This window comes from Exophiala viscosa, assembly GCF_022695815.1.
Source record: "Exophiala viscosa unplaced genomic scaffold EDD37scaffold_7, whole genome shotgun sequence".
Classification (NCBI taxonomy): Eukaryota; Fungi; Ascomycota; class Eurotiomycetes; order Chaetothyriales; family Herpotrichiellaceae; genus Exophiala; species Exophiala viscosa.
The window spans coordinates 779,457-794,585 of NW_026944359.1; the positions used below are offsets into that span (position 1 = coordinate 779,457).

General features: G+C 52.3%; 8 protein-coding genes across 8 annotated transcripts; 4 read left to right on the forward strand and 4 right to left on the reverse strand.

The window, feature by feature from the left end:
* The first annotated feature begins 1,737 nt into the window (after positions 1–1,737).
* On the forward strand, positions 1,738–2,667 carry EDD37DRAFT_458478 (uncharacterized protein). The gene is made up of 3 exons (XM_062812931.1): positions 1,738–1,796; positions 1,850–2,049; positions 2,127–2,667. Exons 2-3 carry the CDS (start codon positions 1,920–1,922, stop codon positions 2,612–2,614), a joined length of 618 nt encoding a protein of 205 aa, XP_062668993.1. The 5' UTR covers positions 1,738–1,796; positions 1,850–1,919; the 3' UTR covers positions 2,615–2,667.
* Positions 2,668–3,267: 600 nt separating this feature from the next.
* On the forward strand, positions 3,268–4,618 carry EDD37DRAFT_458462 (uncharacterized protein). The gene has a single exon (XM_062812930.1). It carries the CDS (start codon positions 3,668–3,670, stop codon positions 4,421–4,423), a length of 756 nt encoding a protein of 251 aa, XP_062668994.1. The 5' UTR covers positions 3,268–3,667; the 3' UTR covers positions 4,424–4,618.
* EDD37DRAFT_458401 (uncharacterized protein) lies at positions 4,619–5,492 on the forward strand. Its single transcript, XM_062812929.1, has one exon. It carries the CDS (start codon positions 4,814–4,816, stop codon positions 5,378–5,380), a length of 567 nt encoding a protein of 188 aa, XP_062668995.1. The 5' UTR covers positions 4,619–4,813; the 3' UTR covers positions 5,381–5,492.
* Positions 5,493–6,587, reverse strand: EDD37DRAFT_458400 (uncharacterized protein). The gene has a single exon (XM_062812928.1). It carries the CDS (start codon positions 6,190–6,192, stop codon positions 5,605–5,607), a length of 588 nt encoding a protein of 195 aa, XP_062668996.1. The 5' UTR covers positions 6,193–6,587; the 3' UTR covers positions 5,493–5,604.
* A 1-nt stretch (position 6,588) lies between these two features.
* On the forward strand, positions 6,589–8,437 carry EDD37DRAFT_458377 (uncharacterized protein). The gene has a single exon (XM_062812927.1). It carries the CDS (start codon positions 6,878–6,880, stop codon positions 8,198–8,200), a length of 1,323 nt encoding a protein of 440 aa, XP_062668997.1. The 5' UTR covers positions 6,589–6,877; the 3' UTR covers positions 8,201–8,437.
* Positions 8,335–9,969, reverse strand: EDD37DRAFT_458715 (mercuric reductase/transcriptional regulator, fusion). The gene has a single exon (XM_062812933.1). The coding sequence runs from the start codon at positions 9,865–9,867 to the stop codon at positions 8,674–8,676; it is 1,194 nt and encodes a 397-aa protein (XP_062668998.1). The 5' UTR covers positions 9,868–9,969; the 3' UTR covers positions 8,335–8,673.
* A 384-nt stretch (positions 9,970–10,353) lies between these two features.
* On the reverse strand, positions 10,354–13,239 carry EDD37DRAFT_682606 (uncharacterized protein; the record flags this gene model as incomplete). Its single annotated transcript, XM_062819806.1, has 6 exons — positions 10,354–11,267; positions 11,315–12,225; positions 12,305–12,621; positions 12,680–12,811; positions 12,864–13,052; positions 13,175–13,239. 6 exons carry the CDS (start codon positions 13,237–13,239, stop codon positions 10,785–10,787), a joined length of 2,097 nt encoding a protein of 698 aa, XP_062668999.1. The 3' UTR covers positions 10,354–10,784.
* Positions 13,240–13,851: 612 nt separating this feature from the next.
* EDD37DRAFT_610426 (uncharacterized protein) lies at positions 13,852–15,022 on the reverse strand (the record flags this gene model as incomplete). Its single annotated transcript, XM_062815212.1, has 3 exons — positions 13,852–14,202; positions 14,277–14,628; positions 14,667–15,022. The coding sequence occupies 3 exons, from the start codon at positions 15,020–15,022 to the stop codon at positions 13,852–13,854; spliced, it is 1,059 nt and encodes a 352-aa protein (XP_062669000.1).
* Between the last annotated feature and the right edge of the window lie 107 nt (positions 15,023–15,129).

Sequence of the window (15,129 nt, forward strand, 5' to 3'; positions counted from 1 at the left end):
CAAAGTATGGCGGATTGCTAAATTCACAGCTAGTCTTCGCTTCGACTCAGATGCAAGTCTTGGTCGGCGACTATATCCATCCAGTTTACGAAGTAGCTGCCTCGTACTGATCGCTTCCCTTCTAGTCAAAGTTCTCGACTCTTCTGGTCGATCCGATCGACTTAGTAGTGAGTTCCACTTGGCTTAACCCCCTGTTCCTTGTCGTCTTGATCCCGGTTTCTCTTTTCACAACAAGACTTCTCCTCAAGACTTTCAAGATGAGCGGTGAGGATCATTTGCAGCCTGACTGCTCGTACTCATCGCACCTGCTCGGCCTTGTTGTTACAGGGCTTCTCCAACTCACACTATGGAATTCTTCTCCTCGGACTTCCCTTTTCCTTCTTTCTCCTCATCAAGCGAGGTTTCTGACCCCAATGGTGCCATACTGCTGAGGCCAATATCCTCTCATAGCCGATACATCCTTTTCCTCGTCGTCGATACTCCACTTGATTCCTGACATGTCTCCTTCGTCCACCGAGTGATTGGATGTGGCACTCTGTGTATCCGTTTGCTGTCAACCCGTCCATCATCGACTATTGTCCACACTAACAATCGAACTGACTTCGCCATTCCGATCCCGCCCTCTTAGACTAACCGTCCACCCGTCCTCCATTTCTCATCTTCAAGACCAATGACGACGATTCATTCGCTGTCGTGCCCCTCTAGAAATCCCCTTCTGTCGCCATGCTACAAATTTTCCACTTCTGTTCACACCTACAAGCTTGTACCCGCTCTCTCGCTGTTCCAGACCTCCCCAGAGCGATCAGCTTCTCTGATATCAAGCAATTCCCTCCGAAAGCAACTCCTCGTTTTCGAACAGTTTAGTTTCAACTGCTGCAACTCGACTTTGGTACCTGCATCGGCCGCTGCCACCGTCGGCCTCTAACCCTGTCTCGATCAGCGTCGCCGCACAAGCTATGGTCGGCTGACATCCAGAATCTCCATCTTCCACGTCTCACATCTTGGATGACCAACATTCTATTTCTATTCTTTTGACTTTCCACTGCCCGACCTTTTTCCTGGCCAGCTCCGACCACCTCCCATCTTATTACCTCGGCGCCGTCAGTCAACTTTCACACATCCCCGGACACTAAGAAACGCCAGCTGGACCAAAGACAGCTGTCCATCAGATTCCGACTTTCCGCATCGGATGCCTTCCGCCCGTTTTCTTCACTGGCGGTGAACTTAGGCTCTGAGTGCAAGACCCTTAAAACAAACTCCATTATCCCGAAATCCGGCGACTTGTTGGAGAAGCTCTTCCAAAGAACACTTATTCACGGCGTGATCAACTTCATTGTTGCACCTCGTGAAGTCGACGTTGCTCACTACTATCGTCCTGGCATTCCTCTACACTGTTTGCCACAAGACAAGGAAGTCAGAGAATCACCGCGCCATCACTAAGACTCGGCGCATTGACTTTTGTGTCACGGGTTTTGACATTTGGTCCTTTGCAATTGCTGTGGCGGGCTCTTGCCACTTGATCGTTGGCCATCCGTCCTTCCTTCCCGGATTGGCGTCCAACGCAGCTTCTTGAACATACGATTTGGTCTTTCTCAAACCCAAGGACATGTGCTGGTTAGTTTGGGATATTGTGGTTGACAATCGGCTTGGTGGAGTTAGAACAGGAATACCCTAACCTTTCCATGCCATGACGGCCACTTTACCTGGAGGACTTATCAATCCTACTGCTATTGACCAACATGATTTTGATGATTCTGACATCTCGAACGCTGATGCCATCCGCAGTTTCTGGAAAGGTCTGTTACCACTACTTCGTGTTCACGCACATGATGGCTGACCTAAGTCTCAGTCTATGCTATTACCAGCGATGCAAGCCAGGACAATGCGAGCACGAGATCTCGCAATCTCTTCTGGCGCATATGGAGCAGTCCGAAGTTGGCCGAGACCATGACCGGTACGCGGTTAATTCGGCTATGGGGTCGATGTTCGGACGACATGGACCTGACTCCCATCGAGGGCCTCTTTTTGCCACGATTAACACAGACTCAGGTACAATCATACTGCAAGACGCGTGGTCCGTTTGGCTGACTTCAAACAGGGCTCCCAGGATCGAGCTGATTCGCCAGGTTTGTCTCCAACCAGTGCCGATCCATTAGCTAAGACCTCGACTCCTCACTCGAGTCAATCCCCGGTCACTCCAAATCGTTTTGAGGCTTCCTTCGCAACCCCAGAGTCTCGTAGCACGCGCGGAAGTGTGCCAAGTCAGCACGTTAGACGACGATCCAATGACACGACAGGATCTACAGCACATACCACACCGGAATCTTCAACAAGACCTTCCTTGACTCGGACTGCTAGTGGTGGCCGAACCAGGGGAGCTGTTGTCGCTACTGCAGGCAGGACTCGAACAAGACCACAGCTGGGCAGGCGGAAATCCAGCTCTGCCAGGACGGTCACCACAAATAATCCTAGATCGCCGAGACCACAACCCGAGTCATCAGAAAGAGGTATGGCGCAGGGTGTGAATATTGCTCCCCCAGATCCACCTAGATTCACGCGCGGCCCACCCCCTGGATTACCAAACCCTCCAGGTATGTTCCTCATGTCAAGATAGAGATTCGTTTCTGACCCTCTTCATGACAGCCACCACAAGCGGAGCAGGATTTCATCTGCCCACAAGCTCCTCTTGGCAAAGCGTCGATTCCGGTAACGACGGACCTCATTTGGGATCGACTGCACCAGTAACTTCCTCCACCAACCTTGTGGACCGTGACTTTCGTGGGAAGTTTGTGGAGTCGCAAAGAAAACTGGCCAGCTCTACCAATCTCGCCAGCCTAGATCGAAGAAGTGGAAGTGTGGTACGTTTTGCGGATGAACTACCTACACTTCCACGCAAGGACAAATCGAAAGAGACGTCACCTGAGTTGAAGACTGAAAACCTGGCTCCTTCCAGATTGCGGTCAAGCATCACTAGCGATGAGTTTGCGAATGACTCTGAAGAGTCTTCTGATGACCAGATGGAGCTTCCGCGGACAAAGAGTCAGTTAAGCCTGCTGATCAGGACCAAGAGAGAGGAGAGGGGCAGTTCGAACCTCGGGCCCGAAGCTGAAGAACCAAAAGGAAAGGGAAAGGTACCAGACAAATCGATCTCTAAGGAAGAAGAATTGTTGTCCATGGGTCGACGTGGCGGCGTGACCAAAGCAGGCGGCGTTCAGGTTCCCGAATCACAGCGTGTGAGTGAGCATGACGATCCAGGACACTTTTTCTCTTCGAGCCCAGAGCCAATATTTTGAAGTGGTGCAGCTACGCTATCACTCTCAGTCTATTCGTATTGGACATATGAAATTACGACGAAACGGCCGCACGACTTGTATCATACGAATATTGGTGTTTGAGCATTGCACTGGCGTTGAGCGGAAGCCAGCCTTCTCTTGATATTCACATTGGCGGTGGAGGTTGTTGGGTTTCGGACAGCCATTGCATACTACATATTTGGCATGCAGGAGGCAATAGGTATCGAATACGATCATACTGGCTTTCCAGAGGATACAGGGGTTCTGCTGTATTGTAGGCTGTCGAACTATCGCTCATGTGCTCTCCAGTCATACAATGCTTGTTCTGACTCGACTACAGGTCAACCTGACTTTACGCGTCTTTTAAGTGGAAGATGATAGACGCGTTGATTGGCTCGAGTGTGAAGCCCACGACACGTGACTCCGTGTCTGGATATTTGATTTGCTCACAAGTTTTACAATGCTTCCCATACCTTCTCCCGCTGAAAACGATTTGCACGAATTTTGTTAAGAGGCTTCTCGTCATAGAATTGTACCTAGGTACGTACAAAATGTTCATGACGGATCGGCAAAGTTTTATGCATTGTTGGGGGAGCCTCGTTCATGGATCAGTGTCGGTCTTTATGATGCCAATTCTCCAACTCGACTTGCCAGTGAGGGGAGAAAAGCCGCTGAGGGAGTGGCTGGCTTTGTCAAACCCGCTTCTTTCCTCTCTGCGGCCTATAACAGCAGTGAACAGCTATTGTATCGGGCCCTGGAAAGAAGAGATGCCGATCACTTTAATACTGCTGAAGTGCAGTCACAGTGGTCCTGGTTTGTGCACCACCTCCTCCTCCTTGCTTTCTGGAAATCTTTCGAACCTGATCAAAGACACACCGCCATGTGAACGATGCTCCTTTCACTGCTGGCAAAGTGCTCGTCTCTGCTCACAACTTTTTGATCGTTATCCGACTCGACTTGTCCAACTCCTCCCGCCTCTTTACAAACAACGAGTTTTCTGGCGGCGCGAAGTCCTCCCTCCCACCACCTCTGCTCGTCTCACATCCTTACACCGTCCTCTACCTGCTCACACGACGCCGTACACTTCCTCAGCTTCAAAAATACAATATAAAAATAATACCCCAAAATGAGTCCTCGTCGATCGTCCCGTGCCCGCTCCTCGCAGCAACCTCCTGCTGGGCCTAATCACACCAATTCCAACACCTCCAACAACTCAAGACCCGATCGAGACAACCGAGCCGGCAATCACGCAAACTCTCCCAGAGCGGCCTCTGCCCAACGATCCGAATCTGCTGATGGCGCAGACTCGACCTCTCGTGCGGAGCAAATTGCACCGCGTCGCAGCCGACGGAACGGCGAAGAAAAAGAGCCAGTGGTTAAACAACATGCCGCAGAGGAGGATGAAGACGCTGAAGCCGAGGCCGAGGCTGTAGAAGAGGAAGTCACTCGCTGTATCTGCGGTCAAGCTGAATACCCTGGTCCTTCGGCTGCCTTACGACAACAACAACCCCCCACTGCCGATGTTTTGTCGGATGATACAGGCAATTTCTTTGTCCAGTGCGACAAATGTGGTGTTTGGCAGCATGGTGGCTGTATGGGCTTACTGGATGAGTCCATGTTGCCTGACGAGTACTACTGTGAACAATGCAAGCCCCAATTTCACAAGATCACCAAGGCTGCTAATGGGTGAGTTGATCCTGCGTCACTTTTGTTTGTCTCCCGCTACGACATGTCTGGAGCTGGGGTTTGCATTGTCAAAGACTGTGTTGCAGCACAATGCCCACCAAGTTTGCCTCGCAATTAAGACAAACATGCTGACGAGAAATCCTAGAACTAAATCCTCCCGTTATCTTCCCATCCCTGAAACGACATCGGCCAGATCCTCGCCTTTATCCTCAAATCCCGAAGTTCCTCGCAAAAAGGATTCCAAGAACAAGCAGCAGTCTGAGAGCACCAAGAGGCGGGCCACCATGAACAGTCGTGGGGCATATGACGAGGATGAAATGTTGAGAAGAGCCATTGAAGAAAGTACTAGATCAACGGGTACTTTGGGCAAACGGACAAGAGACGATGATTCAGTAGAGTAAGTCGGACGTGGAAGTTGGCAGACACATACTAACTCTATTACAGCCAAAAAGCCACCACAAAAAGACAACGCACGGGCTCCGATTCGTCTTCTACGGTCTCGAAGCACAGCCAGTCTCCCGATCCAACTACAGAGGAAAACGGTGGCGGCAAGAACCATGTGTCTTCAAAGAGTGCTTCACAGAGATTGAGAGGAACAGTAGCACGAACCAATAAAGAAAACGAACTACGAGCAAAGCAGAAGGAGCAGATGCTTTCTCAGCGTGTAGAAGCGGCAAACAAGCGGGCTGCTCGATCGGAACGGAGAAGAGGAGAAGGTAAGACTCATTTCGCCGATTGTTGCGGATGGATGGCTAACAAAAGTAGATTCTCCACCACCTACGCCAGATCTTTCACCGTCGAAAGTCGCACTAGCCAATGGCAAGATAAAAGCAGATACACCTCCCTTGAATCGATCAAACCATAACCGAAAGACTGGAAGACCGGCGCCGAGGCGTGGAAGGTTGGGAAGAAACCAATATACCAAAGATAACGGTGAAGATGGAACTCCTGCAAGAGATGCGTCACATGATGTCAACGGTATCGGAGGATCTCCTACCGGTGCCAATGGAGGTGAAAGTGGTCGCAGTTCCAAAGCGAAAACGCATCCAGCCCGGACCAGCTTGAATGAGATGAGGAGACGTGTGGCAGCAATCTTGGAGTTTGTTGGACATATGCACACGGAGAGAAGTGGCCAGACACAAAACTCGAGCGCCAGTACGAGTTCCAGTTCCAAAGGAGCCAGCACTCCCAATGGGGTCAAAGAGGGGAGCATGTTGCCGACAGCCAGTTTGATTCGTGCAGTGGAAGCTGGGCTGAAAGAAGCCAGCTCCAGAGACGAGGAATTCGGGTTGAACCTGACAGATCACAAGCATTTTGGCACAATGGGGGCTCAGGATATGATGGAAACGCTGACCAAAGAATTGGTACAATGGCAGACTGTGTATGGTGTTTATTCGAGGTGACCTTGGCCTAGCATGGGGACAAATATGGGTTTGACGAGAGCATGAAAATGGTTTGATGACTTGGGAAGAATGTATTTCGGGAGTTTTGTTTGATTGAATGCATTGCAGGGCATAGCACGAGACTGGTAAAGGGAGTATTTAAGAATTGATATACCATGGATGATATGCATACGAGAATGAGAGTAAATTGATCTGCAAAATCCCATGATGACGTCGACCGAGGATCACACTGGTGTCAGGCAACCCAAGATTAATCAGCCATTGTTTATGTCAGCTTTCTGCTGCTCCTCCACAGACCACAAATGCTCCTATCGCTCCACCCAATTATGGCTTTCGGCTCCACACTGGCTGATGCACATGATCTGGCCTAGATTTGGCTGACACGGACGAAAGGCCATCCGTCAGCCATATCATCAGGGCGAGTTCCGACCATGGCTGCAGTACCCCAGATCTGTCTACCATCTGCAATCACGGCCAGTGAACCACTTCTGGGCCATGACCGAACAAATAGCTACCAGAATTGAAGAAATCAACCACGCTCCTCGAAAGCCATACGTCCGAGTAATCACGGACAAGAGGCGTGAGCAGAACAGAAGAGCCCAGAAAGCATACCGCGAGCGTCTAAGGCAAAAACTCGAGGATCTCGAGGAGCATGCTGCGGCTACTGTCATCACCCCAACCAACTCAAACCGAAAGGACTCCTCGGATCTCACTGGGAGTGGCAGCGACCGAGATGCAGAAGACGTAGTACAGAATGCTGTGCCTTCTTCAACCGGGACCGAGTTCGTTCCGCATATCAATCTTGCCGACGCATTCGTCGCGGCAGGCGATCTGCCCTTTTCTGGAGATGCGCTTCCAGGTCTACAGTTCCAACTCGGTGGACCGCATACAAGTACGCGTATCTTGACGCCGGAATCTGATTACGACGCCCAACAGGACCTCGTCCAATATGACTTCGAGGACATGCCCCTCGCGCACATCTGGGCGATGCCTCCGCGGCCGCCGACCCAGAAAGATCGCCAATACCAAAGACTAAGCGCGTTGATGGCGCTGACTCCCTCACCGTCGAACAGCAGTCGCAGCCGGTACACCTCCGCCTCGCCGGCGGAGCAAGAGACATTCCCAGATCCCTACGCCAACCACATGCGTTTGGTGGGGGAAGTCAACATCGAAGCATCCCTCGCCGTTGCTTTAGGGGTGGGTATATCCCGCGCCCAATACATCAACGACCACCCCTCCCATTTTCCGGGCTGTTACGTCCTCCTCGACAACCCTCACGACAAAACCGTGTCGCGACCCGTGAGTTACAATATCGCGGGCTTGTGTATTAGTGTGACAGTGGAGACGGCGGCGCATATGGATCGGATTGCGCCCGCCTTGAGGCCAACGCCAAGTCAACTTACGAGTCCGCACCCATCGTACCTGGATTGCATTGTCTTTCCGTTCTTTCGGGATAAAGCGGTCAAGGCGAGTGTTGAGGGGATATTGGATCATGGGGAATTCTTCATGGATATCATGAATGGGGGCATGGTGTGCTGGGGGGGACGGTCCGGAGGGAGTGCGCTTTCGAGGATGGCTAGGGAAGGGGATGGGAAAAGGGGGTTGAGGGATAGTGTGGCTTGGGATCCGAGGAGTTGGGAGGCCAAGAGGTGGTTTTTGGATAAGTGGTTGTGGTTGGTGGGGACGGAGGAGGAGGAAGATGCTAGAGGGGATGTCTTTGGTGTTTGGAGGGGGAGTCGGTGGTGGTGGAGGATGAGGGGGGAGGAAGACGATGAAAGTGAGGATGGGGAGAGAGTTGTTGAGGTCGATGGTATTTAAGCTGCGAATGACACATTATGATACCCACGCGAAGTGTGATGGTCTTTGAACTGGGGTGTTCACATGGGGCGTTTGGGATACCACGAAACTATCGCCTTTTTGGACTTGACTGACAGGCAGTGGCTGGTCTTCTTTTGAGCCCGTCACTTCCAAGCACTCCTCTCGTCCTCGCTTGAGCGTCTAATGGACAACCACTTCTCCAACAACAAACCATACACTTCACTGCGCGTGGGAAAACTCGGCACCGCATGAATCAACTTATCCAGCTGTACCTGTCCCACCAGCACAACGGTACTCGCATGCAACAGGTCACCTGCCTCTCTTCCGACAATGGTCGCTCCCACAAGGACATTCTTCTCGACGTCGACCACCCATCGCGCCCACCCATCGTAATCGAATTCCGCGTATACCCAAGCCCCAGGGAAATTGAAGTTCACATCAACAGCTTGCGCCTTGATGCCCCTTTCCAAGGCCTAAGCGAGCGTAAGTCCCACTGTCGCGAGATTAGGGTCCGTCACCACGACTTGGCTGGCAGCCAGGGAATCTGCTGTAGCGGCATACTCGCTCCATGCCTCCGAGCTGAGGGTTTTAGTGCCTTGACTTCGCGCAATGATAGCGCTGGCTGCGATGCGGCCCTGGTACTCACCCATGTGGGTCATGGGCGCGCGCATATTCGTGTCTCCGACTGCGTACAGCCATTGACCCTCGACGGGGTTGACCAGCATGCTTGGATCGACGTCAAGGGTGGGCGTGACGCCGATACTTTCCAGGCCGATGTCCTTGGTTCGTGGGCGACGACCTGCGGCAAGGAGAACGGTGGAGCCAGTCACGATGGTGCCGGACGATAGTTTGACACATACGTTGGCGTCTTGTTTCCACACCTCGACGACGCGTGAGGATAGATGGAAGTCGACGTTCTGTCCAATCAGGGCTTCACGCACGCGCCGTGATGCTTCAGGCTCATAGCGTGGCAGGATCTCGCTGGTCGGTGTGATCACGCTAACTTTACTTCCGTATGTTGCGAACGCAGTCGCCATTTCTGATCCCACGACCCCTGCACCAATGATGATGAGATGCTCAGGAACTTCCTTGACCGAGGTGGCTTCTCGAGGAGTCCAGAAATCGATGTCATGTATGCCCTTAATATCCGGGATCACAGGTTCAGAACCAGTCGAGATGACAACGGCATGTCGAGCGGACAAGGTCTTCTCCTGACCATTGGCGTTCTTGACCAGGACTTTCTTCTCGCCTAGCAAGGATCCCTTGCCTCGGACGACACTGCACTTCTGCTTCAACGACAAATTGACGAAGGATTGATCAGTGTAGTCGTGCACGATTTTATCGCGTCGAGCGAAGACGCCGTCAATGTCGACCTTCCGGCTGTTTTCAATAAGCTGTTTGGCACCGCCTACTTGGCGGGCTGCGGCGAGGGCTTCGCCGGGTCGAAGTAGAGCTTTGGATGGCATACATGCCCAGAAGGGACAGTCACCGCCCCAGAGTTCGTCCTCGATGATCATGGTAGACAGCCCAGCTGCGGCGGTTTTGGATGCAACTTGCCGACCGCACGGGCCGCTGCCGATTACTATCACGTCGAACGTGGTCGGTTCGAGATTCGAGGGAAGGTAGTTGTCTGGATGAAGATTGACTGTCTTCGATGCGGAAGCCATTGCTGTTCTGTGTCCAAGAGGTAAAGGTGTAGGCTGTTACAGAAAACAAATGGTAGCTTTCCTAGACCTTCGCTGCCTACCTCTTTATCTAGAGATCATGGCGACGTGCCTTCTTGTATAGGTCCACATTGGCTCAGGCCAAGGGTATACGATTTCCCGATTCGTTGTTCAAGCGTGCAACAGTGAACAGACGACTGTGACTTGATGCGTAATCAGGCTGTCCGCCATGGCTTGGATTGCCGCTTTGCTTTCAGCGATGGGACTGCCCGTAAACCTAGTGTGTCACGAAAGACTTCCGAACTGCTTGTTGACAAAGTGTTCCTGGCTAGGTGCGAAAACGGAAGGTGTAGTCTTCCTGATGAGGATTGAGAAAGTTTAGTCACCAACATCCTTTGTCATCATGCATGGAAATTCTCAGGTGACGACTCGGCAAAGCTCTGGCCAGAAGGAGTCTTATCTTCCCCGGCGATACATCGGTCAATATCGCTGATATATTTGCACGGGATCCCATTTTTCTATCGTAATGTATCATGTGTCGAAGCGGTCGATGTCATATTCAACGATAGCACCTCGACATGATGCGGTATTGGTGTCGTTGATAGGCATCCCAGTTGATGAACAGTCACGGGCTGGTTGAAAACAAGGTACACTGGCTCCCTGACAAGTGGCAGGCGCAATTGGCGAATCTCAATTCGGCGCATACTTTTGTAAGCGGAGTCGTAGTCAAATCTCCGGTATGGGCGTGACGGCGCGATGCACCAATAGCCATCTTCCGCGGTTGTGGATGCATGTAATGACAGCCCCTCGGTCCTGTACAAATAATGCTCCTGATATCATGTACGGCGACATTGTACGGGGACCTTGATTATGACCTTGGACGGATGTCGAGGCCTGGACATGAATGACGTCGGCACTGATCAGGCGTCGATGTCCCACCACTCAAAGTCCGGACAGAATATGTTTTGAAGGAGCCCGTCGCTGAAGTTCGCGGTGGGCAAATCGAAGATTTCGGAGTCATGGACAATTTCGATCGGGACGATGGATGGCGTGGCGGCCGAGTCCGGGAGAAGTTCCATATGCATTGGCGCAGGTCGGTCACTCGGGTCGCTACTTGCCGTCGCGGGTCGCCAGACTGGGGGTGCCACCGGTCGACCGGCGGCGTCACTGATGTTCTCAGACAGTTCCATGGTTGCCAGTTGGCTGCCCGCCCGGTCGCCTCTCAGCGACAGACTTCCATCGAATAGTACCCGTCCACCGGCACGTGCCGGGTCGGCTTCGCGGCAGCGGCTATAGTCGAAGATCTCCAGAATCGCCGTTGTGTCGATGCTGATCACCTGGGACGGTTGACACACCAGATCGTCACCGAAGGCCTGCTCGGCGAGCTTTTCCAAGTTTCGCTTCTGTCTGAGAATTAGTTTTGGTCACAGCGTTCACCATCCACGCTTACAATGCCACGACACCACTGCCACACGTTGGCTTGGTCATCGATGAATGCTTTGCACTTGTCGAAGTTGTCCCGTGCTGTCAGTCTCAACTCGTCATTCTGGGAACAACAGTAGAAAAGCTGGGCGGATGCGGCCACCCCCACGACCCAGCTCAGGAAGGGGTCTGAAAGCTCGAAGTCCTTCCCGCGTGCCATGCTGATCAACCGGACGATCCAGGTCGAATGCAGCAAGGCCGCCTCCGACGAAGTCCTCCAGAAGGTGTTGGGGATTTTCAGCTTGAGAGATTGTAACCGGGAGGTCAAAAGAAATGGATGGTTAATGACGGTATAAATCCCATGATAGCTGAGTTGGAGAAACACCCAGGGCGTCCAATACGATCTATCGCTGTCCAGGGTCTCCAGAGAGCACTGGAAGAACCACTTGCAGTTGGCCCGATGAGGTTGCGGCAGCTGTGTCTCCAATTCATGCATGTAGGAAACGATCAGCGTGTAGTAGGATTCCGGCGCCCACGGCGCCCTTTCGAAGTCGGATGCGCACAAATGGATGTAGTTTCTGACCTCGTTCCACAGCGTGCTCAGACATAAAGTGTAGTTCCAGATCCCCTGATCGTGTGTATCGCCATGATCAGAGGCCTCCTCGGGGATTTGAGGTGGTTCCAACGTGAGCGGGCGCCTGGCGTGGTCGCCTACCGTGGCACAGTAGTGGATGTTGTCGAGGCCGTCTCTCAAGGATATTGTCCGATTACCCTGGGTGCCGTACAGCTGCTCCAGGAGGTAGATGCTCCAGAATAGCCGCTGTATCGGCTGGTCGGCCGAGGAGACTTGATTACCCGCCGAGCGTAAGTCAAAGCCAGCCGATCTCAACAGATCCCGAGCTAGATTCAAGTGGAGCGGGGCGAGAAACGTGTCTCTGGCTGCAATAGACAACGTCAGCACATCCCTTCAGTAACTCTCCATATTGGTTTGCTGCAAAAGGGTTCGGAATGGACAGACCTGCAAAACCCGCGTAGGCAAGGAGACAAAGACTTTGGATGGTGCTGAACCTGACACCTGCGTTCGCGATCTTCAGCATCACCAGGTTCCGGGCAGCATCGCCGAACCGCTGTGCCATGTCAATCCTATCTGTGCGGTGGAAATAGGGATTTGCAGAGAACCTTGTCGTTAGCGCCAGTATCGCCAGCAGCAACTCCTCCGGCTGTTGGGAAAGGGATGCAAGCTCCACATCGTCAAACAACCAAACAGGCTGTCGATGGCAGTGTCGCCGATAAAGTAAGGTCATCTCGGAGAGACAGTCAGGTGGTGGAAGTAAACTAAGAATTGCAGTCAGTTCCCAACACCGTCAAAGGGGCGGAGGTATCCAGGTGTTACTCTTCGTGAAGAAAGCCGGGCCTTGTGAGGCTTTTCGACTGAGACAAAGCACGGTGGTCATCTTGTTCGGATCGGGTCTCAGATCTGGCGTCTAGTCGTGTCGAATCGAATGCTGAAGGACCATCGGATGACCTAAAACGCTTCTCAGTGATCGGACCCTTCTTGCCGCGGAACAGGTCCATACCCAGTGCGAGAGATCACCGAACGCATCGCGTCTTCGAGCTGCGCCATTCGATGTTCCTTGGAGGAAGGATTAGACCGCAATAGCAACAGAACAACGTGCTCCTCATACCAGGTCCCGATTAGAGCTTGGGCGATTCCAGTTGGCTGACGGGCTGTGGCTACCAGCATCTCCACCACCATAGACACAGTTCTGCTTCAGTCGAGCACAACTGGAACATGTTGGTCTTTGTCCGGGACATCGCGTCTTTTTTCGCCTATCGTTGTGGTTTTAGCCAGTGGCCCCAGACTCTAGAATGGAACTACTCGACTTACCTGCAATTTTCGCAAGCTTGCTGGACGCGCTTGATGACTTTGAAAATTGGAGACGAAGGAGGCATCAAACAATTGAGTACAAGAGACTGCGGTGAGTGGAGGATTTGATAACCCCCAAATGGTACATATGCCTCCAGAGCAGCAAGTTCCAGACGATAGCACAGGCCTACCTAGAACGCTTACGAGCGGCGGCTGAAAAGGATAAGGAGGTTATTGCGCCTGTTCGGGATCCAATTGCCAAAGCTGGGAAATGACGGAGTGTCTCTGGTCAGGGATTCGATGACTTCTCCAGCCGGATGGACATAATGCGTAGATTCAGGATTTTGGGGGTGGAGCCCCTTATCGCCAGCCGGAGAAGGCCACAACTCTATGGCTAAATTAACTACAGTAGCACGGGTACTGTAGCACCATCATCGGTGATCGTCTTTCAGTCCGCCTGTCGCGCCTTTCGACCAGCTCTTGCGCTTCGGCGCTTTTAATCTTTCGACAACTTAGGTCGAAAATTAGCATCACAGCACCATTCCGTCCTATTCGACCACGTAGCTAAATCGATAACTACGTATGATGACGCTAACAACAAAAGACACCCCCTCAGTCGTGATCTATGGTTCTCCATGTACCAATCTAAGATCCCAAACACGGCTTGACTTGGGCGACGATGGAACGCAAAGCCTCGTTCAAGGATAAGGCACCAACTCTCTCAATAGGTCTTCCACGTATCGCTTCTGCTCCTCGAGGAAAGATCTCGTCCCCTGCAGATCAAATCCACGTTGTTTATGAAAGCTCTTGAGCAGATTCTGACGACTTGTGCGAAACCGTGTCTCCAGCACTTGAAATCGATATTCGGCGTATTGATGATACAGCAGACAGAGGTCGGTGATGCCTCTGAGACCCGCAAGGCTGGTCTCGTCTTTGCAGAACGGTGATTTGGGTCGAAATGAAGTCACCATACTGATGCGTTCCCGACCACCCCATGCTTTCAATGCCTGGTGCTCAATGTAGCGTCCTTGCAAGAGCACTGCGGTTCCCTGTGCAAAAACGCCGTTAGAAAGTCTGCGCCCCCAACGTGAGGTTCGTGAAAAGGTACGGCAGGGCTACTCACCATCGTTGCACCGCGGACTTTCATGATCTCGCCAGAGGCAGTGCGCAGGGCCGTCTCTCCTCCTTTCATGTCTGTGCAATCTGACAGCATCGTGACCACGACGAAAGGGTAACTGTCATAGTGCCACGCAAATGCCGGCGTCTCGTCGTCGTTCTTTCCGGGGACGACCTCAGTCCGAGGATCTGAGGGTTTCGTATCATCATTGATGGAAATGTTGACATGTCCAACGTCAATGTCCATACCCACTGTCAAGTCTATACCGGCGACCTTTGACATGATGGCCATGACTTCCGGGTGATGCCAGACGCTATAGGCAAACGGACCATAGCTGAGGGGCCCGATGAGGTTAGTCCTGGATTTCTCATGGAAGAGGAAAACAATGATTCATACTCAGCGGCATAGGCGCGGATCATATTCGAGGCAAAATTGGACGACACCTGACAATGATCCAAGACGGGTTTGCTGAAGATCTCGGCCCTGAATTGTTGAACGGCTTCGTCGGTGAACAGCCGGAAGGGTTCTGAGACTGCCACCGGGGAGATACCATGTCCCTCAAGTCCGATATCTTTCATTGTAATGACGGTCTTGGGCGGAGTAAAATCCAGGTGTTTGGCAGGGTCAAAGGGTGTTTTCACCGTTGTTGAAGCAATCTCTGTCAGGTACTGTGGCAGTTCTACATTTGGACGAGTAACTGTCGTTTGCAAGGGCGCCACCGGCATGGGAGCCACAACCATCGTGCTAGTCATACTTGAGGAGGTGTGGCAGGCTTTGTGGCTGAATGGTCGTGGTCGGAAAAGAGGTCGGAGTGTAACCGCAATGATGGGGGATGGATTTATATTGGCCTCTGTCTGAT